Source organism: Mixophyes fleayi, chromosome 5, assembly GCF_038048845.1.
Source record: "Mixophyes fleayi isolate aMixFle1 chromosome 5, aMixFle1.hap1, whole genome shotgun sequence".
Lineage (NCBI taxonomy): Eukaryota > Metazoa > Chordata > Amphibia > Anura > Limnodynastidae > Mixophyes > Mixophyes fleayi.
The window spans coordinates 187,873,384-187,901,018 of NC_134406.1; the positions used below are offsets into that span (position 1 = coordinate 187,873,384).

The 27,635-nt window shown below is 39.0% G+C and overlaps 1 protein-coding gene across 2 annotated transcripts in view; it reads left to right on the forward strand.

Moving 5' to 3' along the window:
* Window positions 1-14,515: 14,515 nt before the first annotated feature.
* The window catches only part of SCGN (secretagogin, EF-hand calcium binding protein), a 56,951-nt gene continuing 43,831 nt past the window's right edge, over window positions 14,516-27,635 (forward strand). The window contains exons 1-2 of one of the 2 annotated variants that reach the window (XM_075211331.1): window positions 14,516-14,823; window positions 15,305-15,372. In XM_075211331.1, coding sequence (XP_075067432.1) covers window positions 14,754-14,823; window positions 15,305-15,372 — 138 coding nt within the window. In that variant the 5' untranslated portion in view covers window positions 14,516-14,753. Of the gene's footprint in view, window positions 14,824-15,304; window positions 15,373-19,637; window positions 19,688-27,635 lie in introns of those variants that run through there. The other variant, XM_075211333.1, reaches the window with a different exon arrangement.

Here is a 27,635-nt window from a genome sequence, read left to right on the forward strand (position 1 = left end):
CCATGGTAGTGAAGCTCTCTGAGACATAGGTAAGTGAGAACAAGAACATGTGTTTGTTGAAGCCATTTGCTGTTCCATGAGACCTTAAACCGTAAAGATAACATTCATGAACTCTATGAAGATGACTTACGTAATTAACAAGGGGAAGATCCATCACCTTTTTGTGAAGTAGGGAGGGATTTCACCTTTTCAAAGAGACAAGAAACATATCACTACATTGTTTTTGCAACATATTTAACGTGCAGTTTTATTTCTAGAGGTAGTTGTTATTTCTCAAAAGAGTGCCCAAAAAGCCTATAGACATTGTGCTTAAATACATGTTCACAAATGCTCATTCTTCTTATCCTCAACATTTTGTCTAAGGTACAAGTGAAAGATCATTGTAATAAATGATTTGTCCCCTCTGTATACATAAGAACTCCACCAAAACATTCAAGGCAGCGGATTCTGGCCTAGTCTGCTCTATAAACAATCTGGTGGACATATGTGCTGAATTGTATGTGACTTCTTGCTCAATGTGTGGATTTAAAATGGGAATCAGGAGCCAAAGGCAGAGAGGGTAAGTGTTGTCTTCTATAAAGAGTAACAGGAAAGGGAAAAAAACTATTAGCAATAAGTAACTAAACATATAAACAATTATAAAGAACTTTTAACATGATATGGTGCTATTGTAATTCTACAATATTTGATAATTAATTTTACAAGTACACCATAATGCAAAGAGTGTTAATATTGATGGTAGAACTACCATTTATGACTACAGTATATACCAATGTATTTAGGACAACAAAAGGTTACTTATAAATAATGATGTGATATAAAATAGTACTTAATAGCCACACGTGACCATCTCCTTGCTGCTGCCTTGCAGATGCTGTGCTCTCCTTGTACATTATTCAATATAGACATATTTACAACTAGCATATATCTATTAATGCTCATCCCCAGGTTTCTGTAAAATAGTCCAAAAATATATAAAAGTAAACATGATATGAAATGTAAGAAACATTACAATTTCATTCAATTATTTAATGAAAAACAAAACAAAAAACCCCCATTACAGTTGCATGGTACTACATAGGCATACATAGTAGATGACATAGACTAGACTTTTAAAAGCTTTAAAAGCACACAGCCACAATACAAGTGTATACAAGCATACAGGAACTATACAACATGCACATAACATTTAAAAACAGACAGGTAATGTTCACTCTCGTTTTAAAAATGTGTGAAAGATATTTGAAAAGTAGACTATTTCAACATTCGCACAAGTAAGCAGTGTTTGTAAAATATAAAAGAATGCACCTACCTTTTTGGTATATAACAATCCTAAAAGACTCAGCAAACAATTCTATAAACAATCCATTGGCGAAATGGCACCATAGTCCTCTGCCTCTGGCAATCTTGTTGTATAACGAGATGAGTTTGTCCAGGTAAAAAGATGAATAGTCCAGTCCCCCAATAGTTAGTAATGCTATGTTTGGTCATCACTATCATCCGTAAGTTAGACTTGACCGTGAGCAGGTGTAAAACTTACATCTAAAAAACAGCGTACTTCTGCATGTGCCGGAGTTTAAATGCCTCTACTGTACATTGATTACATGCATCCACCCCTAAACCACCCCATTTCTCCCCTGAAATCGTAAGCTGTCGAAGATTAATTGGAAGCTGCTGTGTTCTCTGGAGTATGGTCCAGATCTGGGCATGAGCAGAGTAATTGTGCACATAATACGCAATCTATTGCCATTTATTCTCCTTAATGAATCGGCCACAGTGACTCACAGGTACTCATTTAATTAGGGGCAATTATGACCACATTTATACATTTTTAACTCATTCATTCTTAACTCATAATTATGACAGACTGATCCGAAACCACAATCCCGGTTTTCTCAAATGGGATGAATGCAGATTTGATGAAAAAAATAACACATGGTTCTGGCTGGCAACATTGGTCAAACTGCATGCTGTTTGAACTATCTTGTTTGTCAGAAAGGACAAAAAATGAATATAGAATACATAAAGTCCCCTCACCTCCTGTAACATCCCAGCCTACTCGGCATCGGGCCCAGTTAGTCTTCTATAGGTGGAGAGAATAATGATTGGCCCCGCCGCATCTTGAGAGTACTGGCCCAATAGCCCCCTTTTGGTACACCTGCTCATTGGGTACCATGGGAAATTGTTTATACTAATATAGTACAATCACTTGATTGTTCTTGCATGCTGGTATAAAGTAATAAATAATGTCCCCAATAAAAAAATAATTAAATATTGCTCCCCAATAATAAAGAAATGTCCAAAGTAATAAAGAAATACATATTGCCCCCAATGATAAATAAATAATGTCCCCAAAAGTAAGTAAATAAATAATGTCCCTGATAGTGCCACCATAAAAAAAATGCACCTATAGTAATTACTTCAGTGGGAAGAAGCTAATCCATATGGAAAAAGAAAACAGATGGATTGGGCGGACTGCTCCCGAGGAGCTTCTGAAAGTAAATCTGATGTGTGGCGGGTTTCAATCTTCATCTCCCCCTAGAGTTCTATGGGCCCATAGCAAGCACAATAGTTCTTTATTATGATAAGGGTCCAAAATATCCAATAGACCTGTAAGGCAGTCAGAAACATTGTGTTATGGCTGTCTGCTAATAAAAGTTGCATATATTTGTATAGCGATAGATCGGTGTGTGGAGTCTGTTTCTTAGAAGTTTGTATCATAGCGGGCGTCCAGCCAACGGTACTGAAAGTTCCCAGCACCTTGCAAACGTTTTCCATTTTGTCACAGAGGCGCTTATTTATGTTGTTGCTATTCATCTTTATCTATGCTCTAGTTCTTCTTCTGTAAAATCTAAGTAATTTCTTTCTGAAGCTGCTGATTTCTATACAGAAATACAAAGCCTTACATAAGTCCAATTCCCACTCTCAGCCAGTGTGCTGGCTGAAATAAATTTATGAGGCAATCACTCAACAAGCAAAGTAGGCTGCTTATTTAGTGGTCGCACGTTAGGTGACCGAGACCTGATTTCTCTGAAATAACTCGAACAGTGTTTATTCAGCCTACTGTATTGCATACATATAAGTATGGACAAAGCAAAACAGAACAGATAAAGCTGAAGCAGACAAACCCAATAAATATACTGTATAATTTTTTACATCAGTCAGGTAGGATTGATAAGATAACATGGAACACATTTCTTGCAACATTCACCATAAATTGTAAAGTATATGATGGAAATATTATTATCATCATCATTTATATAGTGCCACCAATTCTGCAGCGCGGTACATAGGATATTTGTCATTCACATCAGTACCTGCCCATTGGAGCTTACAGTCTAAATTCCCTAATTTTGTCAGCAGCTAGTTTTGTGTGTTTCACTATTTTAATACATGGGTATTTGTGTGAATATAAATGAACATAAACACATCGGGCCCTGATTTAACAAGGAACGGATCTTACCTTTCCGCATTGTAAGTTGCGTTGAGTGCTTTAAGTAAAAACGGGATATTTGCAATTCAAATAAGGAATGCAAAGTCTAAAAACACACCCACCTCCCGTCCTTTGCGCAACGGAACATAATATGCAACGGATCCTAAGCAATTTACTCACTTTAAAAGTTCCTCTACGTCAACTTCCGCTACGCTAAGATAAGAAATGTATACGTTACGCCAAATGTGGGAGGTCCGACGAGTTTGTTTACAAATCTTACAACACAATCCAATGGGTATTTATGCAGGAAAGTTGTAACCTCATTATTTCTTTTCACATTTTACATGTTTTGTCAAGTTTGCACAATGACTTTGGAGTGTTTTTAAGGAGCTAAATCCACACTCTGCTGCATTAAAAAAGATTGTATGATGGGTTTGTTTGTATTTGACTTGAACTGAGCGTATATCAAGGCAAATGCATGTAATTCGCTCACATAAAAAAATATGCATAATTAATTAATAACATTTATGTTGTTTTAAAATCATGTGCCGACCGTTATTTAAAAATGCATAGTGTATTCTTCCATAAGCAATACATACATAGTAGAGTACATACAACCTCCACAGAGCTAAACGGTGTGTCAGGATTAGAACTCATGACTCCATTTTTAGAAGGTGGATTAGTTAACCACTAAGGCAATGTTCTTTTTGAAAAAATAGTGAGAAGCTCAACAATACAGCATGCGTGCCGCATATGAAAGTGCTAGTTAATAGTACTGTTAATTATTAATCAAAAATATATGTTAATTATGAATCTCACAGGTAGCTTAGTGGTTAGCACTTTGGTCTCACAAAAGTGGCGTCATGAGTTTGAATACCAGGCATGGCCATAACATCTGTGTGCAGCTTGTGTCCTTTATTCATTAATCAAAGAAACCCCACAGGAACATGGCCCAAACCAGCTTGTTTTTTACTTTGGCCTTCAAAAGTAATCTACTACACGCTCGACCCCAATGACAAATCTGCCCTCATATTTAACATGTATCTCCCAAGTTGCTTTTCTTCTTGCTGACAATGTTAATGTTTTAACTTTCAAAAAGGATGATTACTCACAGGTCACATGCACATTATTATGTGCATACTGACATTTATTACTAGGAATGGCCTCAAAGGGGGGGGGGCGTGTTGATTTGGAGGGGACAGGCTCCTTGGAGTTAAATGCCACATTGTCTGGAAACCTTGTTTTCTTGGCATCTACAGCTTATAGTTTATGTTATGTACTCAGCTTTACCGAAACAGAACGCTGACCACAGTCGTGTAGCATGGTGGTTTTAGTCACTTGCACTTCTGCCTTACAGCACTGAGGTCATGAGTTCAATTCCCAACCATGGACTTATCTGCGTGGAGTTTGTATTTCTCTTCAATGTTTGCATGTGCTTACTCTGACGTTGTAAGTTAACATTTGACTGCCACTACAATGCCACATGATTGTGTGAAGTTTTTAATTTTGTATGGCATTTGGCATATACCTTCCTTAATTATTCTGGCCTCCAGGGAACATTATGTGTATGCTATTACTATGGATGGCCTACCTCTTGGAGGGTTGGATTGTTGTTTGAGGGCACAAGTTCCTTTTGGTGAAATGCAAATAGCAAATGCAAACCTTTTTTTCCTCATCTACTGCTTGTATGTTATTTACCCATCTTTCTATAGAAAAATACTATAACCGACACTGGGTCAACATGGTGGCTTAGTATCTAGGCTGGTGTCATGATTCCTGAGTATTGCCTTATGTCTATGGAGTTAGTGTTCTTCCCATGTTAGTGTGGACTTACTTCAAAAATCCTAATCCATACTAGTGTATCTTCGTTTGCTGCTAACAAATTGACCTAAATCTGCCTGTGTTCCAGCTTTTACATTGTAGGCTCTTTTGGGACAGATTGCCTTCTCTGGACATTGAGGCAGAATTAGTGGTGCTAGATAAATGGTGCAATGACGATGTAGTAGTAAACAAACAATCTACCTTAAATGCTATTATTGTTTTAGTGAAATCTCCATTCTTTATTGTCCTTATACCCACATGTTGTGCAATTGTAATATATTAATAAAGACACACACACCAATGATTCTTTTTGATTTGAAAAACATATTTATAACATCATCCAAAAAATACAACTATTTACATATAACCAAAAAAAGAAAAAAAATCAATCATACAGACTTGCCTATAATTTTGTCTGTTTTAATATTTTTTGGGTATATTTTGTAAATTGGTTACAGTATTCTAATCCCCATTGCGGCAGCCGGAATGGATGGGGAATGCACTCAGCAATCCATTCCGGCAGCTGGAATGGGACTAAGAGTACCCTAACCATCCATTCCGGCTGCGAGACTGGAGCTAAGAGTAACCTAACCACCCATTCCGGCAGCCGAAATGGGGCTAAGAGTACCCTAACCATCCGTTCCGGCTGCCAGAATGGGGCTAAGAGTATCCTAACCATCCATTCCGGCTGCCGGAGTGGATTGCTGAGTGCATTCCCCATCCATTCCAGCTGCCGGAATGGATTGCTGAGTGCATTCCCCATCCATTTTGGCTGCTGAAATGGATTGCTGAGTGCATTCCCCATCCATAACAGTAGCCATAATGGATGGGGAATGCACTCAGCGCTCCATTCTGACATACATTAAAGCAGGTAGAATGGATAACTAGAACATATAGGTGGAATATCCAATATGCAATATAATATGTGTAATAGTTGTTCAACATATTACAGAAAACATATCTGTGTAACAGAACAAAATACACTATACAGGTATTTAAAACACAGCAAACTTTACTCAATACACACCAAGCAGCAGAGGGCGCTATAGTAAGCTGACTCATTCCGGCTGTTCCGGGTTTAACCTAATTCCCAAATCTCAGCACCTAACTGTGGACACATCAACCGTCTTACATTGCAATTTGTTACAATGGTGGTTATGATTAAAAAGAGGTTGCTTTTAAAAAAAATGTACACAATGTTTAATGTTTGATATAAATAGAAAATAAATTTACCAACCCCAAAAAAATGTATGTGAAGTATATTAAAATATATATGTATGTTGTGCATATTTAGTTGTGAGTGTTTTAAACAAACAATGCTTTTCGAACAGTTTATTTTCTTGCTATTTAGCTAGCTGCTTTGGATTTAAACATGACCCTGAGCTTCCATAACTTTCAGCAATGATTTGTAATACAATTCAACTTAACTATCCCATACGGACAGAGGTAACGCCTACTCTTCTCAAGTCAGTACAAAGAACGCCTACTCTTCTCAACTTATTTAAGATCTCCGCCCATTCCCCTCCTATTCCCCACCCTTTTTTACTCAAGTGGTCAGAAAATTTCGTAAATGCGATGCGTTTCACTTAACTTTGAGAGACTCTTTGCTTACGCAACAGATTATATCAGCTTGTGCAATGGATTCTAATGGATTTTACTTCTCATCTCCCTTTTCTGGGCATGCGCAGAGATGATTATCGTATTATCCGCAAAAAACGGCAGATCCATTCCTTGATGAATCAGGCCCATCAAATGTGCCAGGTGGGTTAAAAGGGGACCCCGCGAGCACCCTTAAAAATTTATGTTTTTGCAGAATGAACAATTCTTTGTGCTGCCCATAAACCAAGGATTGGTGGAGAGTGGATAGGGCATATGTCACACATGTTTCACTGTCATTCTTCTCTTCCTTCTATATCCTATAAGTCTATATCCACCAGCTTTATAGTCTATATAAACCAGCTGCGGTGGAACTACATATCCCAGCATACCATGTCACTGACTGTTATGCCACACATGGATATGGGAAGAACATTTTAACTACATGTTATTTTTTTGTACTTATTTACATATGCTGTATATACAGTCATGGCCAAAAGTTTTGAGAATTACACAAATATTGGTTTTCACAAAGTTTGCCGCTTCAGTGTTTTTAGACCTTTTTGTCAGATGTTGCTATGGTATACTAAAGGAAAGTTACAAATATTTCATAAGTGTCAAAGGCTTTTATTGACAATTACATTGAGTTTATGCAAAGAGTCAATATTTGCAGTGTTGACCCTTCTTTTTGAAGACCTCTGCAATTCGCCCTGGCATGGAGGCAATTAACTTCTAGGCCACATACTGACTGATCAATACTTGGAGTTTGTCAGAATTTGTGGGTTTTTGTTTGTCCGTCCGCCTCTTGAGGATTGACCACAAGTTCTCAATGGGAATGGGGTATGGGGTGTTTCCTGGCCATGGACCCAAAATGTTGATGTTTTGATCCCCGAGCCACTTAGTTTTCACTTTTGCCTTAATTTTGCCTAAGAACACAGCCATGAATAAAGAATGGTACCAAAACATCCTCCAAGAGCAGCTTCTCCCAACTATCCAAGAACAGTTTGGTGCCAAATAATGCCTTTTCCAGCATGATGAAGCATGTTGCCATAAGGCAAAAGTGCCATAATGCAAAGCATCAAAACATCAGACCCTAATCCCATTGAGAAGTTGTGGTCAATCCTCAAGAGGCGAGTGGACAAACAAAAATCCACAAATTCTGACAAACTCCAAGCACTGATTAGGCAAGAAAGGGCAGCCATCAGTCAGTATGTGGTCCAGAAGTTGACTGACAGCATGCCAGGGCGAATTGCAGAGGTCTTCAAATAGAAGTGTCAACACTGCAAATATTCACTCTTTGCATAAACTTAATGTAATTGTCAATAAAAGCCTATGACACTTATGAAATGCTTGTGATTGTACTTCAGTTTACCAGAGCAACATCTGATGAAAAAAGGTCTAAAAACACTGAAGCAGCAAAAGTTTTAAAAAACAATATTTGTCATTTTCAAAACTTTTGGCCACGACTGTAGAATGCCTGTGGTGGAAACATGCATTCTGTATACTTTGTATATGACTGCAGTACCTCAATTCCTCCAGAGCTGCTATTTTGCTCCTGAACTTTACACCTCGCCTGAAGGAATTAATCCCCTTACCTGATTAAGTACTTGCAACAGTTTTGCAGCTTCATATACCTGACTCTGTCTGTGTTTGATGCAGTTTATCGTTTGTACCTGCCTGCTGCTTGTACTCCTGTTTTTATCTGTTCCAGTTTGCTTTACTACTGTCTGATCTCTTGTTGTGACCCTCTGCCTGTTGCCCTGACCTCTGCCTGTTTACCGGGTTATGCTTGTTTATTTGTGACCCTGACCTCTGCCTGGCTACTGGATTCTGCTTGTGCACTTGTTGCCCTGACCTCTGCCTGGTCACTGGACTCAGCTAGTTCATCTGCTTCCCTGGACTGCCTTCTGCCTCTTACTATCTGGAATCCTGATCTCTGCCTCTTTAGTCTGGTGCCTCCTGGCAATTGGGTTACTTAATCTACTTGTTCCTGCATTTTGAACTGTATTTGTCATTTGAATCATTGCCTGGAAACTGTTGCTTCTGTGGACTATTCCTGCCATCCATCACACCTGTTCATATTTGTTTATTGGAGTATACCTGTTAATTCTGCTACCTGAAATCAGCATATTTCATGAACTGAATCCTTGTTCACATATTTTGCTTAAATAAAGACACTTGGTTATTCTTCTTCTGTTGCCGTGTCCTGAATTCACTAGGAATCATAACGCATTCACAGTAATTCTATATCCAGTTTATATAAATCAGTGATATATATATATATATATATATATATATATATATATATATATATAAATCACTCCTCCCTGCACAGGCTGACCACGCCCCCTAAGCAGTAGCATATGTTAAGTGGGCCCCTACGGCTGGTTCCCCTGGTGGGCCCTTCATGCCCCAGTACCACAATGCTCCCCACCCCTTGAATCACATTTACATACAGTATCTCGTCCCGTAAAACAAAATGTTGTTTATTTCGCGAAATTCAAGGAGCATTCATGTATCAAACCTGCATTAACCTAGGAATGTCCAGATCTCCCCAGAACTCCTCATTTGAAACCATATCATACACCTCTGCAGATCTTGATACACATATCCATGTCCTTCCCGTAAAAATTGGCGAATGATGTATGTGAATGAATTTATATGTGAACATTTTATGTGGAAGGGTTGTTTTTATTTTCTCTTCTTGCTGCAGTCATAACTACAAGTCTTACATTTAATAATGCTTTGCTACTAAGGCCATAACAATAGACTTTTTGTATGTATGTGTAATGTATTCAAATTTTGTCTATAGAATCTCTAAGATACTGTTGACAATGCCTGCTTGGTGTAAGTGAATGTGCATGAAAAATGATACATATTGACTTGCAGTTCACATCATACCATATGATAAAATATTAACCCTCAAATAATTTATTTTCAGTGTTCTAAATGAAGTATTATTCTGGACTGGATACGGCATGTGATGACTTCCTCTTCTTGTCTATGTAATGTGGGGGCTATTTATGTAATATAGCAGCAGATGGGGGCTGTTAATTTAATATGGAGTTATACTGGTCTGATGAACCTGACAATGTCTCAATACTTACGTTCTCATGTTGGCTGTAAAGGTTTACATCTTCTGATGGGTGTTGAAGGGTAAATCAGCCAATTCAGGCAGCACTACTCTCACAACACTTAGTTTTGTTGAGACAAGATTATGCCAATGAGATTGAAGGATGCATTTTAAAGGGTGTTTTCAATTAGGGGGTTGGGTCTAGAGCATTTTTTCCCACAATTATTTTTAAAATGTTCTCGCCACACAAATTGTCAGAAGCCAGGTATAAGTAGCCCACTATGCAGAAAAGCACATTTATATATACTGGGACCAATGTAATAAAACATTCCAACAGAGTGACACATATAATAATAATAATAATAATAATAATAATATAAATAAGAGTGCCAATGTTCCCTCACTGTCATGAAAAATTAAAGTCATCAGTGAGTATAGACCAAGTAGCATTTCAGGTGAATAACTGAAAAGTTTAATTCATCATCATCATATTTTATAATCCAGAGAATCTGTGAAGATGTACAATCAACAAAGTATAAGCAAATCAATATACAAATAAGTAAGGCTAGAGAAAAAAACAACAAATCAAACAAAGGAAACGGAATCAAACAGAGACAATAGAGGTGGAGGGAAGTAAGTTGAAGAGGTAGGTGGAGCGAGAGGAGGGAGTTGTTTAGGATGGGGCGGGGTAGACAATGGAGACAAAATAGGAAGTAGGAAAGTAATGGAAGGGGCAGGAGGTGCATTAGGAGGGAATTGAGTTAAGATGGAGTGGAATAGGCAAAAATGAAAAGGTGAGTTTTAAGGGAGTTCTTGAAAGATTGGAGGTTGGGGGCGAATCTGATCAGGTGGGACAAGGAATGCCAATGGAGGGGAGCAGTGCTGGGGATGTCCTGAAGGCAGTATTTATAGGTGATGGGAGGCCACTTGAATTGAATTCTGTAGGCAATGGAGAACCAATAGAGGGCTTTGCAGCGAGGCACAGTGGAAGATGAATGGCAGGAGAGGAAGATTAGTTGCAATGCTGCATTCAGGAAAGATTGAACAGACATGTGACGGGTAGACCAGAGAGGAGTAGATTGCAATAATCAGTGGGAGAGGATACGAACATGGCATCCACAGAGAGGTAAGGACGAAATTTGGCAATGTTGCAAAGGTAAAGGCGACAGGTTTGGTGAGGAACTGGATGTGGGGAGTGAATTTGAGGATGGATTCAATAATGATCCTAAGGCAGGGCACTTGAGAAACAGAGGAGAGGGCCACACCATCAGCCTTAAGGTAGACAGCAGGAGGGGATGTAACATTGAATAATTAAAGAAAATAAGCTCAATTTTGTATATGTTGAGCTTGAGGTAGCATGCAGTCATCCAAGTGAAAATGGCAGAGAAGCAGTTAGACAAACAGAGAGGAGAAAGAGGTCAGAGGGAAATAGTTGATTAGAGTAAATATAAATTCATGCAATTACGAGCCCAAAGATATTCAGGGATAGGAAGAGAAAGAAATAACCCCAATGGTGGAAGACTAGGAACCTTGTGCTGGGCGCAAACCACACAAGCCAAAATTAAGTTGCGGACATCAAGGCGCAGAGTGGGCCAACAGTAGTGTCTTGAGTGAAGTGCAAGGGTCTTCTTGACTCCTGCATGACCTGAAAACTTAGAGGAGTGAGCCCATCATAAAGCCTTGGGGCGTAGATGAGGTATGAGGTTGAGGTATGAACAAATGACAGGGGAAGTCTTAGGAGAGGCTTTAGTTAAGGCCATGATGTTGTTGTTGGGGGTCAATAATTGGTTGTAAAAGATTGATTGGGCTGAGTGAGAAAATGAGCGGAGGAAAAGGCCCTTTTCAGAGCTGCAAAGGCTGCAACTGCCTCGAGTGACCAACACTTGGGGTTGACGGTCTTCTGGGTGAGAGCAATGATAGGAGCTATAAGGGTAGAAATGCCTTCAATAAATTGCCAATAATAATTGGCAAAACCAATAAACCATTGGACAGAATTCAAACCCTGAGGTTGTGGCAACTGATAGCCTCCATCTTCTCCTGGTCCAATGAGCTTAATGGTACAGTCCCATGGATGATGACAGGGCAAAACCTCCAAAACCATTTTGCTGAAGACATCTTGCAAGGACCCATAGACAGCAGTTAGGGTGGGTTCAGAAGAAATAACATGACAAGTGGTGCAATTCTCTGTCTGATTTACTTGAGTAAGACACCGTTTGCAACACTGTGGTCCACAGGAGATGGCTTGTTCCCAGTAGAACTGGGGAAAATTTATTCTGAGCCATGGTAACCCCAGAATGATGTGATTGATGGACTGTGGTAATACCAGGAATTTGATCCACTCAATATGAAAAACTCCTACCACCAGCCAGATGGGATAGGTAATGCTTGTGATGGAGCCGTTTGAAACACGGTTACCATCAACAGTGGTAAGGAATATCAGTTGCAGTAAAGACTGTACGGGTAGATGGATTTAAGAATCCAGAGTGCCAGGGATAAAACACTCGGCGAATCCGGAGTCCATGAATGCAGAAATCACAGTAGGCCAACTAGGAGAGACCAGAGTGACAGACATCGAAAAATGTGGGTTGGTAAATGAACAAGGAGCGGAATTCCAGCTCCTAGTTTGGCCTCCCTGACACTGGCTAGAAGGGAGTGTCTCCTGGTCTCTTGAAGAGCTGAGCTGAGGCTCTTTCCAGTACTTGTTCCCTGAAACGTAAGTCTATTCTGATGCATAGAGAAATAAGGACATCAAGGTCAGAGTGAAGCTCTCTGTAAACAAGCTTGTCCTTAATGCGGTCCGTGAGGCCCTGCCAGAAAGTAGCAACAAGCTCCTTTTTGTTCCATTTTAATTCTGATGCCAAAGTGCAAAACTGGATGGCATATTGCCACACGGGAAGAGATCCCTGGTGAAAGTTCAACAGGCTGGAAGCCCCGGAGGAAACTCGACCTGGTTCATTGAAGATTTCCCAAAAAGTTTAATTGAAGGTGGTGGAGCTCTGCAGGAGTGGGCCATCATGGTCCCATAGTGGTGAGACCAACGCAAGGGCTTGCCCAGTAAGTAAAGAAATTATAAATGCCCCCTAGGTCCTCTCGGAGGAGAAGGGCCTTTGATTACACTTAAAATGTATGGCATATTGGTTCAGAAATCCTCTACACTTCTTAAGAGCTATCTATGAAAGGGGTGGTAATAGGCAGGGCTTAGGTGACATTTTCACTGTGTACACATTTCCAGTTAAAGCCACAGTCCTACAATTGTTGGCACAAATTGACTTCCCAGTTGACAATTCCTAAATGTGGGAGTGCACCTATGTATTTACCAGGTGGACAAACAGACACATTTACACAAATAGAAAAACTCTGCACATCTGCATATTTCTCAATTTGCTAACTGGCCTTTAGTATGCTAGATATGGTTAAAGAGTAATGGACAGCACTGGGTAAGTAGTAATTAATATAATTGCTGTAAACTATGTCAATGTATAAAAATAATAATTGTGTAAGCTGCTCAGTAAAAACATTATAATATGAACTGGCATTATTTACATAAAAATATTGCCATCTCTTTATTACAGTAAAATAATAAGTGTAAAGCTGTTGGACAAGAGAGAATAAGCATGGATGTAAAATTACTAATTTTGGCAAATTGACTTACTTGGGCATCAACTCCAGATATGATTCTGCTGGTCATCACCACATAAAAGTAATTTATTGTGCTGGATGTCACAATGTTACTGGTTCGGTTTTCCCTTCCTGAGGTCCTTAATATTTGTTCTTAGTACACTGTTTGGCTCTTTTCTGTTTGTCTTTTCAGTACTTCCTGTCCCCAACTTACCTTCCAGAGTGCTGTGTGTGCTGGTTTATCTATTGTGTATATATAGTGTTTGCTATGTATTTCACTATATTTCTTCCATCTTATGTACTTTATTTGCAAAGTGCCAGTTTTAAGGTTAACAGAAATCCCTTATAATATTTTTTTCTACTTGACCATGTCAAGTGGAAATAATTTTAATCAGATTTTTATTCTTTTACCCAGAAGAGCAAAGTTAGAGACAATCTTTCTTCTCAAACTACTAGAAATGTGCTGAATGTGTCTCTTGTCTGCCCTTTGCATGATATTCTCCTGACGTTAAGAACAGGCTGCCACTTGAAAACATCAAAATGGGAGATTAAGTAAGAGTTTCCCAAAAAGCAGCTAGCACGATATATACATGTTATATACTTCACAATAACAGGATAACTATAATAAGACAAGAAATATTTTGCATAGCTTATCATTGACACAAGACAAATAAATATTTTTAAATATGAAATCAGTGATCCAAAACAAATTTATTATTTTAATATACGAGATTTAAGCAACAGTATTATTCCTATATTGTAGATTCAATTAAACATTATAAATCCATGTATTACACCTACACGCCTGCATCAGTCAGTGCTATGTTTTTTTTTCACGGTGCAAAAGTCTTACTTGCATCTCATTGAGTAAAAGCAGTATATGTGTACTGTATGTATCTGCTGAGAGCTAAGCACAATTTACCTGATGTACGTGTAACTCATCAGTGAAGTTGGACATATGGCAGTGACGCAGGGCATTCAGCTCAACAATAGGAGTCGCGATAAGGCTCGTTAGACTTTACCCTGTAGCAAATGCGATACATCACTGATTTAGCTAGAAGCCTGCCTACTGCAAGCAGCGCAACAAGTGTTTAATGGGAGGAGAAAAAGAGAAACTATAAATAGAGCTAAAAAGCTGAAGTGGAGAGAGAAGGTTCAGCTCCGGTCTGCGCTCTGTACACAGACTAGTCCTTTCAGCACTGATTCAGAACCATGGACAGCTCCTTCCTCAGGCTGGATGCTGGAGAGTTTCTGGAAATATGGCAACGCTTTGATTCTGATGGTGAGAAAACAAGATCTTGAAAATTGTTTTAAATGCATGGTATTAGGATATTTACAACTTTTTGTCTAAATAGGCACACACAAAGCAACTCATTTCATCGACCAAAGTACATCTTGTCCGCAGGTATAATGTTAAGTCTACATATGGACCACAGTCAACAACTGTTACTTTATTTTAATACAATATTGTTGTACACGTATTTACCATACTGTACAATTAAACAGGATTTGTCAGGGAAGTAATCTCAATTTCTCCTCTGGAAAATTAATTAAAGTGATTTGTGCAAACTAAAGCAAGCTTTAATTTTCATTCAGCAGTCATTTAAGGATATCACATCACTAAACAGATTATATTACATGTGTTCCATTTTCAAGGAAATTGTTTTCAGATTCAATTTATTGAGGAAGAGATTTAGAATTCTAGGAAGTATTGCAAAACAAAAGACCTGTTATAATGAAGATATATTTTTTTTTGCATTTAGACAATGGTTACATTGAGGGTAAAGAACTTGATGACTTCTTTTGCCATCTGCTTAAGAAACTGGGCACAGTAAGTTAATATCTGTTTTTATTATATATATAGATGTTTTTTTGAAAGCATATGGAAGCCATTTTTCTTCTTTTAATCAGTGATTCGTATTTATTTAATTTGACAGTTTGAATCTGTTATCTAAAAAAAAAAAAAACTCCATGAATTCATGATAGTCAATAATGTATCTATGATGATGTCAAATAATGTATTTGCTGCTATCAGACTAGTGCTAATTTGTCCTTTTCATAAGATGTGATTATCTATGAATGAACAATTAATGTTGAGAATTATGAATTTTATGGGTAGAGTGATTTCTGAACAATGAGTGTGTATTCTTAGTGTTGGATGAATTTGAAATGTATTTTTTTTTTGTTTTTTTGGTAGACTATGAATTTTCAAAAAACACACAGACTGACAATAGAATATATGTTAACATTACACAAGATAAATATGCCATGTCTATTTATTTACAAAGGTCTCATTTATTCTAGTTTTAGCATATGTAATGTATATTTATATGTAGGTACTCATCAGTCTTTGTTCACTGAAAATCAAATAATGAAAGAGCACATAGAAATTGCTGCTGTACAGTAGAATGATAGATAGAACCAAAGATGGAAAACTGTATCACGTTAGTCATTTCTGAAAAAATACTGTAGTGCAAATGTGCCGAAAACACATGCACTGGAATACTAAACAATTATGTTTATAAATGTTCATCTATGCAGATGCTGTGTTCAAAATTTACTAATTCACTAAAAATAAGGACCTCAAAATGCTGTTTGCTATGACATGTGGACCACCCGTTTACAACTTTGCCCTGTTCAATTAAAATACTGCTAGCTGGAGTACTGTTTATATTTTAAACATCTCATGACAGTTAAGGGACCCTTGGGATACTGTTAATTCAAATGTCACAAATTACGATCTTCTATTGACATTGTTTTATGTGCACATGTAAATGTGCTTCCACTATGAAATACAAATAGATGGTGCGAAAGGTGTCCCAATGAAATTGGAGTCAAGGCCAAATGACTACAACATCTGACGTGCAAAAACCACTTGAAGTATAATGTCTTATCCTGTAAAACAAAATCTAATTTCTGCATTTGTACACAGAATAAGGTGCACTACTGCTCTATAACCCTGATTCACCAATGTATAGTTAGCTCCTCTCAACATGGCGAAATGTGCTCTCCAAACAATCAACATTATCTTGCTACAGTAACAGGAAGAAATGCTCAAAAATTACCCATAATGTCCAAAAAAAAGAAGAAATAACTTCTGTGCTTCATGTCTATATATATATATATATATACATACATACACATACTATGATATATTTATAGATCAACAAGGAATCCTCTGCTTTTCAACATTTGCTACGGAGCAACAATATTGATTTTAGCTAGTGTGAGAACTATCTGTGGATTGGTAAGGATAGAGCAGCACACAAAGCACACTGCACACAAGATGGTGGATCTTGGCTATGAAAAACAGTGTGTGTGTCTTTAGTCAACTTTTCTTACACAAGTATCCAGTAATAGAATATCACACATAGCACAGCACAGTATGACCAACAAATAATACTTAGCAAAGACAAGTAGTGAATGGCTAGAATAGAATCACCAACCATATGTATACCATATAGTCTATACCAGTGTTGGCTAACCTGTGACACTCCAAGTGTTGTGAAACTACAAGTCCCAGCATGCTCTGCCAATATGTAACAGCTTATTGCTGGAAGGGTATGATGGGACTTGAAGTTTCACAACACCTGGAGTGTCATAGGTTAGCCAACACTGGTCTATACCCTACTCTCCACCAGGACACCAGAGACAGACACACAGACAGGACGGGGATAGTCAAGAAAAGTAAAGTAGTAACATGTGTACAACTATCTAACGGTATAAATTAATTATGTATTCCCTACATGCCAAAACCAAGGTTTAAAATTACATTGCAGTGAATGTTTTAGACATTGGGCCTAATTCATTAAGGAAAGTAAAAAAAAAAAAAAAAAAGAGTAACTTTACACCTTGACAACACCATGTTGCATTGGAGGGAGAGGCAAACTTAAAATATGATGACAGATTTATAGTTAGGGTAAGGCATATTCTAGATCAACTTTAAATTTCAGTGTACAAATAAAGCTATCAAGCATTTGTGTGTCACATGAAAAAACAGCCAGTATGTATCTTGTGTGCAAAATAATAAACAAATTTGCACCCCTTGCATTGTAACATGGTTTTGTCCAGGAGAAAACTTACTGTATTTTTTGTCTTACTTTCGTGAATGAATAAGGCCTAATAAGAGTAATTTCCAAAAAGTGCAAAAACACTTTTCTGCAACAAAGAAAGAATCTATCAGAACTTTCAATGGTATTGATTCCAATATACAATGAAAAGTAAATATATCAAATACAATAAAAAAATATTACCCAACATTTTATTACTTGTAAACACCATATTTAATATGTATTGGACAGCAGGATGGTACAAACACTTTAAGAAAAGTATAATGAAACCTCTTTACTGTATCAACATACCATGTAATACTAAATAAGTGCTGGGGGCTGCAGAGGAAAAGGAAAATGGTATCTAATAAAAAAAAACATAATAATGATAGGCAGTCAGCACTGGCAAACGTCTGCATGGTGTCTGTGATTGGGTTGGCTGAAAGTAAAATGAATAGCTAGTGAAATAGCAATCACCCACTTATCACAGGTGAACCTGAAGGTAAAAAAAGAAAATTCTACTCATAAGACAATGGTACCATAGCAACGCATCTATGCTACTGTGGCAAGTTTGGAAAAACATTTCTATGGACTAAAAAAGTTGAAAAATCATTCCCAGTGAAACTGACACATCTTGAAACCATAAAAATTGGTCTGGTTATAATTATGGGAAACCTTTTGGCCTTTAAGTGGTTAAGTATTGACAAGTAGCCTATAACAGAACCAGCAGACAAGTGGCATGTGATATTGCTGTCTAGCTAATATTCCATTACTGTGAGATAAAACACGCTGTAGGAGAAAGTTCAGACAGAAGCGTGATGTCAGTGTACACTGGAGACACATTATAAGTAGCCCACAATCTGATCAAGGAATTAAATTACATAAATAATAAAGAACATAATGTCATAGTTTATTATCTCAAACCAAAATAACACTTTGTATTTTTAAAAGATGAAGAGATTGAGAGTGGTCTCCGTGGAAGATAGCAAGAAATCGTTTATGCTGCAATGTGGTTTCCTCGCAGGATATTTAGCTATACAAATAAAGGTTGAATTGTAATTTTATTAGTGAGCAGTGAAATTCTGCATTTACTAGTAAAGTAAGAAATATTTGACATATGGGGACATTATGCTGAAAAAAGTAATTATTCTAAAAATTTGTTGGACTCTTGTGCTGTAAAAAGGGATACTCCCATGTCTGTGTGTGAAAACATATAGCGCCTGATTCAGATTTATGTGCATTTGCGTTGCAGATCATGCGTGAAATAGCTGTGCACATGCTCAGAAATAGACCTTACACCAATTAACACAATTACACGCAATTCTTGTCCAAACACAAGCGACACATATGAATGCCTAGCACTAGAGTCGGAAAGAGGCGGACTAACATAGGCCGTGTACATTAATGACAGAGGGTGTTTCGAGGCTGATTCAAGTCCTGGGTTTCTCTTATGTATACTTTGTTTCAGCCTCGGACTGGCCTGCCGGCCAGCCGGGCTATACACCGCCCCCTCCGCTGTTAGGGCGGAGCTTATGGGGCAGACCCGACTTGCGGCGGCGGCAACACTTCTGTAACAAACACACAGGCTGCCAAACAACTTTTCAGGCTTGTCTAATTTATTTAGTTAGGATAGTTCCTGGGTATTGCACTAGATATAGGACCACACAAACCACAATATTAGGATAATTTGCCAGTAATTTCAGCAGCCATAGCACCTTGTGTGATCAATATTATAGTGTCCACTCTGTATTAACCCACTGGCTCCCAGCATCCTTTGTCCATCTTAATGTATTGCTCTGTATTAGCCCGTTGACTCTATTCACTCTTCTTATACCTTTGTATGACCCCTTGTAGCATTCAATAGCGTTGAAAGGTTATCATCATCTAAGTGGAGAAGGGTGTATTACCCTGTGTGCAGTTCAGCAGTGAGAGAGTTAAGCTTGTCTGTGCCACAGGCTCCACCCATTAGGGGTGGAGTCCAGTGAGGCAGTGTGACTGGTGTTTTATAACATGCAGTGAGAGGCTGCAAGTTCTGTATAGTTACAATGGCCACTGGAATGACTGGTCAGGTGATCCTGGCACAAGCTATTGATGCAGGTAACTATAATCTGGTAGCCATGCTGCTGTACAGCAGGCAGGCTGAAAACCAATGTGCACTGTGCTCCTGCAGGTGAGAATAGCACCAGTATGTTCTGTGCTGTGCAGATAAAGATGGCATTTAAATCAATTTCACCTAAATATAAGATTTTAATAATAAGCATTCTCTCCAGCACAAGGGTTCCATGCGTACTACCCCCGCATTTCAGGAGATACTTTCAATGCTGTGTGTTTTATTTCCTACTTCTTCTATAAGTTTCTATTACGGCACCTGCAGGGGTGTGTATCTGACAAACTGCACAGATTCCAGGCATGGGAACTAGTGTTTCTTCTACTTGTGAGGATGAGGGTTATATTGAAAGGGGCAGGTCAAGACTGTGTACTCTTTATACACACACTGCATTCTTTATACACTACACTATGGTGCTAGCTGTCCTTTGTGGGCTGACCACTCCCCCTCTAGTGTCTGGTCCCGCCTCTATGATTGCTGGTCACACCCACTCTGGTGGACCCCTAGCGTTGCAGTCCCCCGATGGGCCCTTCATGCCCCAGTCCAACACTGCTTTGTTTCACCCATATCATTTGCGCCAGCTACAGGGCAGGTGTAAGTGCCGACTGATAGTGATGACTGACATGGCATAGTCTTTGTTTTAAAAACTAGATGTATGTGTGCCACTAGTTAGCACGCAACATGTGTATGCAAGTAACTTAGATTAAAAATAGGCATTGCATTACAGTACACGTTAAAAGCATATGTATTTATATATTTAATTATAAAATCCATATTTTATTAATGATTATACTGTTAAGAGTTCAGTTATTACATAATATACATTCTCATTACTCGTTCTGAAGTGACCTTGTATTGCACATATGCTTGTCCGTACACTGCAGTCTGTTCTTTCTGTCCATGTACGGCAAGTACTGTATAGGCAGAGTGTACTTGCACCCAGATTCAAATTGAAACATATATAGAGATAGACTTGGATTTAAATACGGTCGGAATTACGCTCAAGATCCGTGCTCTTTTTTAAATCAAGTTGCGTTTGGACTTGAGTCATACCCATAGAGTGTGAAGTCCATCAAACTATATTTCACAATAGTCTGCTTCCTGTAAACACTATTGGGTCATTTCTCATGTCATCTCAACACAGCAAATACAAAGTATCCTATGGCTATATGTTTTACTGAACCCTCAAATAATAGTAAAGTGAAAGCAAATTCCACTAATCAGTTCATATCAGGCCACATTTTCTGTTTTGACTAATGCCGCAACCTCTACAGATCTAAATAGGATAGCTATTTTCCTGTCTAATTATATTGCCTTAGAGCATTAAATGATGCACTGAAGGTCAGATTCCTGCAAATTAATTTTGTTTATTGCTAGACGATAAGAGAGAATAAGTATCCGCATGTCAGCAAATGTGAAGCTGTAAATATCATATCACCATGGCCCTAACCTTACTATTGTATCTTTCTATTATGATTCAACTGCAGGCAAGAGAAGTATATTTAGAAATACTTTACTATATACATTAATGGTAGATGAGTATATTTTTTTGTTTTTGGAAAAACATGAGAAGTAACCAGAGTTTTGATGTTTATAAGGAAAACACAGAAAAGGAAAAAAGTGTCATCGTACCCTAAAGGCAACTTTTCAGTCTTGCTTGTATGGCAACCATGTATAATATAGACTGGAAATAGACATGTGTACTTCTTTTTTCCATTTTAATAATTAATCCATGATAAATTCATGCTACCTAGAAAGTGTGACTGGGCCTTAAGACATATTGTGGACAGAATATAACATTGTAACCCTGCTGTGGTTGTAATTGTCTCTACCCCTTGGAGCTTAAATGATAATATCATCTGACAACATGATAACTGTCTAAATGACTGTGAAATACAACTGGACTAACCCTGAGCACATTTTAAATACAGGCTAACATAGTTTGGCCAAATTTACTATGAATATACATACAACCAGACCCAGATACATGGAAAAGCAACATAAGCTTTTAGGATAGGGCAGCAGAATTGAGGGACTGCAGGCCACCAGTTAAGGTCCCACTGGAAGTTTGGTATCCAATATGTTTTAAATGTTGATTCTTATTGTATACATATCTGTACTGCTCCTGGGCTGGGAAGGTTGATGTTTGGAGCAAGATTTCCTGCTGGGGACCGGAAGTGTGTCACAGTCACTATGATGATCTGAACCTTGTAGCCTGTCTCAGCCCAGAGGCGCAGATGTTTTTCGCCAGGGACCCCCGCAAGGAGGTGTGAACTTTGCAGCCTCTGCCACGCAGGTCGCGGTCCTCTGAGTGGGTGCCAGACGTGACCCGTAGAGAGAACCACTGTTGTTAGCTGCAGAACTGCTGGAGACATGGAGCGATAGTCTGCGCAAGGTATAGAGAGCAAACAGAGCCACATCTGAGTACTAGAGAGGTCAGATCTGTTCCACAGGCACCTTACCTGTGGAACAGGTGCCTTAAATATCCTGAGGGATAATAATTCTCCCAATGGAAGGGAGAAGGAGGTGATAAAAGCTGGACTAGTGGTGTCAGACGCAGCTGCCATGCCATGGAGCCGGTCAGATTCTCAGGGAGCGTGGACAGGTGAGTGTGCCAGACACCGGATGTTAGGAATGCAGGTCTGACGTGTGACAAAATGGTTGAATAGAGTGTGTTATGGTTCATACACAGCGGTATGTGGTGCCATAATACTGTAAATATGGAAAGGCAGATGTCAAGCGTAACGGTTTTGTGTCTACACATGGCTAGTAGCCAAACACTTGTATGTGAATGTGTGTGTGTGTATATATATATATATATATATATATATATATATATATATATATATATCTAATATATAAAAGCCTAGCGGCATGTGTTAGTGTGTGTGTGTGTGTGTGTGTGTGTGTAAAAAACTACAGGGTAACAGAGTGCTCAAGCTGCAGCGCCACCTGCTGGACGGAGTTATATACTACACTGACCTACTAAATTCTTAGCATTATCTAATATATAAAATCCTAGCGGCGTGTGATGAAGATGACAAGAACCTTTTTAACACCTTAAGTAGCTTGATTTGACTAGAATGCATGAGTATCATGCACGGGTTAACTTGTATATATATATATATATATTTGTCCATTAACATACACACACTCATACCTGTAAATCAATTTGAAGGGTCTTTTATAGAAGAGCTAATTTGATACACATTATTATCTTTAAACTTTGAGTTTATTTCATGTCTGCAGCACTATGTTTACCCAAATATAATTGTAAATATTTATCTGCCACTACATCTGTCATAAGTCACATTTATACCTCCATTATCCTTTCAGTAATATAGTATTGTATAAAATATCTGTAAACTTATTGCTCTGTAGGATTCACATTTTATCCCTTGGTCTAACATGTCCCTAACTCTGAATAGCAGATCTGAAATAGAATGACCATAATGTAACAAGGTAACAAATCAAGAGACTAGTTGGATTCTGTTGTGTGCACAATTAATGGTTTTAAAGAAATGTGTTTCTCTGCACATGACAAGATTATTAGCGTGACCACTTTAGAGGACTGCAGATGTAATTCACACAGCTGGTACACAGGTGATATACTAACCCCAACAACAACCAAACCCCCAGAATTAGACAACCGGTCCACAATTACCCATACCGTGTTGAACTTATTACTGGGAGGTAAGTCCATAAGTATGTGGGACCAAGGCCTGGTTGGAAGTGGTAATGGACGAAGCAGGCCACCAGGAGATTGATGTGGCGTCTTAAGTTGAGCATAGGTACTGCAAGCGGGTTGCAAGTTGTCTGACATCAGAGCAGAGAGTAGGCCACCAATAAGACTTTGAGAGGATTTTGGTGGTCTTAAGAACTCCAGCGTGACCAGAAAAGCGGGAGGTGTGAAACCACCGGATAAGTCTTTTATGGAGGTTTAAAGGTACAAAGGTTTTACCTGGAGGTGGTGTGGAGGTTGCCATCAAAGAGGTGAATGGTAAACACTTGGAATCCAGAATAGGATGGTCAACAAGCTCCTCACACTCTTGTTCAAGGAAGCTGATGCACTCTCTCAGGTGAAATGCGGAGATCTAATCGAGAAAAAAAAAAGAGACCATTGTGCTTGGCGAAGATTTAGGCATTGAGCCGTTTTAAGATACAATACGTTCATATGATCTGTGAAGATCGTAACAAGATGTCTTGATCCCTCGAAAAGATACCTCCAATCAGACAGTGCTAATTTAATAGCTAGTAATTCCTTCTCGCCAATTGTATAGTTCTTCTCCGCGGAGAGAAATTCACATGAAAAATAAGCGCATGGATGTAACTTTTTAGTAGATGAGGATTCCTGAGACAGGACTGCGCCAGTACCTATATTTGAAGCATCAACTTCTAGAAAAAATGGCAAGTTAGAATCTGGTTGTCGAAGGACTGGGGTGGAAGAAAAGGCTACTTTCAGTTGATTAAAGGCTTCTAGAGCGTCTGGGGGCCCAAATTTGGATTTAGCGCCCTTTCTGGTAAGAGCCACAATGGGAGCAACCAAAGAGGAATATCCACCCACAAATTGTCTACAATAACTAGCAAACCCTAAAAATCGTTGAGTGTGTTTGAGTCCAGAAGGATGGCCCAGACTTTCTCAGGGTCCATTTGTAAACCAGAGGCAGAAACTATGTGCCCCAGAAAAGGGATCTGATGTAACTTGAAGGAACACTTCTCCAGTTTGCAAAATAGATGATTTCTTCGTAACCTGGCAAGTACTTCATAGACATGGCGATGATGGGAGCGACATCTTAGGAGAATATTAATATGTCGTCAAGGTAAACGACCACACAGGTATAGAGGAGGTCCAAAAATATTTTATTAACAAAGCTGTGAAATACTGCTAGAGCATTACATAGCCCGAAGTGCATAAAGAGACGCAATGACCATCTCTCGTATTAAAGGGTGTTTTCCACTCATCGCCCCTACGAATTTGAATTAAATTGTAGGCCCCTCGCACATCCAACTTAGAAAAGATCTGGGCAGCCTTGATTCGATCAAATAGTTTGTCACCAATGGTATTGGATATCAGTTCTTGATAGTAACGGGATTTAAGCCGCAATAATCTATACAAGGGTGTAAAGAGCGCTCCTTCTCCTTTACAAAAAACCCGCAGGAGAGGAGGAGGGTCTGATGAATCCTCAGAGAAGGTTTTTTTTAATATACTTGGACATGGCTTTGGTCTCAGGAACAGATAAAGAGTTTACCCAACCCTTGTGAGGCGTTTTGCCCGGTTGTAGCTCAATGGTACAATCCCATGCTCGATGTGGCGGTAACATTTAAGAAAGACTCTTGTAGAAGACATCAGCAAAGGAGGAGTATTGAGGTGGTATTAAAGATGAAGCTTGCAAGGATACAGAGCAGATAGGTTTAACCTGAGCAAGGTAACAGTCCGAACCCCAGGCTAGGATTTGAGAATGAGACCAATCCAGGTGAGGAGAGTGTTTCTGGAGCCACGGGAATGCTAGGATGATGGAATTGGAGGCTTGTGGAAGAACTACGAAGGATATCTGCTTGGTGTGTAAAGCTTCAATTTGCACAGAGAGGAACAGTCTGGTGAAAGATGGTGGAAATTCACCTTCTATTTATGGCAAGGATAGAGAGGGGCATAAACAGGGTAGATACTGGCACTGCCCATTGATGAATCAGAGCAGCGGATGAGGAAATTTGTCCCAAGCTCCAGGATAATGCAAAAGGAAGGACACATGTGGTGGATTTTTGTTTATTTGGAGAGGATTTAGATGACCCCAACCTGACCTCTCTAGAGTGAGTTAGGGCTTGTCATTTCCCTGACATTTGGGACAGCTGGAAAGAATGTGACCATTTTTGCCCAATAAAAGCAAAGATCATTCCTGATCCATCTCTGACATTCCTCGGTCAAGAGTCAAGAGCGCCTTAGCTGCATAGGCTCATCGGAGGGGACTGGTGGCTGAAATCAGGGGAGCCAATTTAAAGGTTGTATATCGAGATGATGGCCTCTCCTGAAAACGAATGTCCACTCGATTGCACAGGGAGATTAAAGTGTCTAATGTAGAAGGTAATTCTTGAGAAGCTAGCACATCCTTGACATGATCTGACAAGCCTTGCCAACAAGCCGCCACCAAGGCCTCATCATTCCATTGTAGCTCGGAAGACAAAGTACGAAATTGGAGAACATATTGGGCCACAGAAGAGGAACCCTGACAGAGTCTGAAGATGCTAGATGGTGCGGGTGACACCCTACCTGGCTCATTAAAGATCCAACGGAAGGAGGAAATACATGCTGTGCTGTCTCGGAGTAGTGGGTCATCCCGTTCCCATAGTGGAAAAGCCCAGGCCAGAGCTTGGTCAGCGAGAACAGAAATAATATAGGCCACTTTTAACCTGTCAGTAGAAAAGTTCTGGGGTAACAGCTCAAACTGTATAGAGCATTGGTTGAGGAACCCATGGCAAGCCTTGGCATCACCAAAATATTTTGGAGGTGTGGGTAGCTTCAAGGTGGAGGCGGAAGAAGAGGATGTGGTGGGAGAAGGCCTGGAGCTGGTGGTGTGCTAGGAAGAGAAGTCTGAAGCGCCTCCAGTAGGGTTGCAAGGGCCTGAAGACATTGAAGTTGTTGGTGCTGAGTGGCATCCTGTTGGTCTGCAGTGTGCACATGTCACTAAATGTTGTAACAAATCTTTGGCCGAGGGTTCTCCAGAAGGATCCATTCTTTTGGCCAGTTGGATCAGAACATAGCAACTGGTAGCAGCAGAGTACACGAGAGTCCTGAGAATGCCTGGAAGCACAATACAGAAATACAGGGTGCAATAGTCTGTGGCTGATAGATGCTGAGGCCCAGAGATGCTGGCAGCAGGGGAGCTGGATCAGAATGTAGCAACTGGTAACAGCAGAATTGCAGGGAGCCAGAAGAAAACATGTCCACACAGAGTGAAAGACAACAAAGAACTGACAATTGAATGAATTAACTAATTAATTAATTAATTAATTAGTTAATGAAAAAGGGTGCATTAAATACTGTGGCCACTGGGGGTGTTTACCAATGGAAGTGGATGGAAGGTGTCAAAAGATGTTATATGTTTCACTTAATCTCTAAGTGAAAAGACGTTAACAGTACAAATGTAAACATGACATATCGTTGTGACATGGATAATGTAGACTGTGGCATTTAAATGATAATTGGTATTCACCTGTAAACCTGCTAAGTAATGAAAATATCTAATTAGCCAATCATGGGGCAGCAACTCAATGCTAAAAGCATGCATACATGGCCAAGGGATCATCATTTTATCCAATCACAAACAATATATACAGTAGCCATCTGTACAGTGTAGTTGGGAAGTGATTACCTGATTTAACTTCTTGCATAATCTTTAAGAGCTGTTAACAATTTGGTAACACAGAATTAAGCCATGTGTTTTTGTCTTCATATACTTTTATATGTGCAGTATTTTGTTGTGTGTACTGTCTGTGTATGTGTACACTTTTTTCTTAAAACACTGAGAACTGTTCATATATTTAGAGTGATAAGCAAACAGCAGATGGTGTGGGGCATAGCTTGCTTATGGTTTTTCAGTTTGTCTGGGAATCATTGTTGCTGTAGCCAGCATTCTTCAATTTACTGCATTTTGAATGTTCATCCACATATTTGTGTAACTGAGAATTTTGCACTAGTTCAATATTTTGTTTTTTTGTGATTCAAGAGAGCTCAATATGTTTAGTTAATAAATGATTTCAGATTTCCTAGACCTCCGGATTGGAAACATGTTCTCGTTAGTAATATGATAGAATAACATTTTGGCATACTCTCAGTTCAATTTAGGCAAGATTGTTGAGAGAAGGGCACAGTCATCAAGTAAAGCTTTCTTTTTTGCTTAAGTCTGTGCTTGAGTTATATGAAACAGATACATATGGATGCTT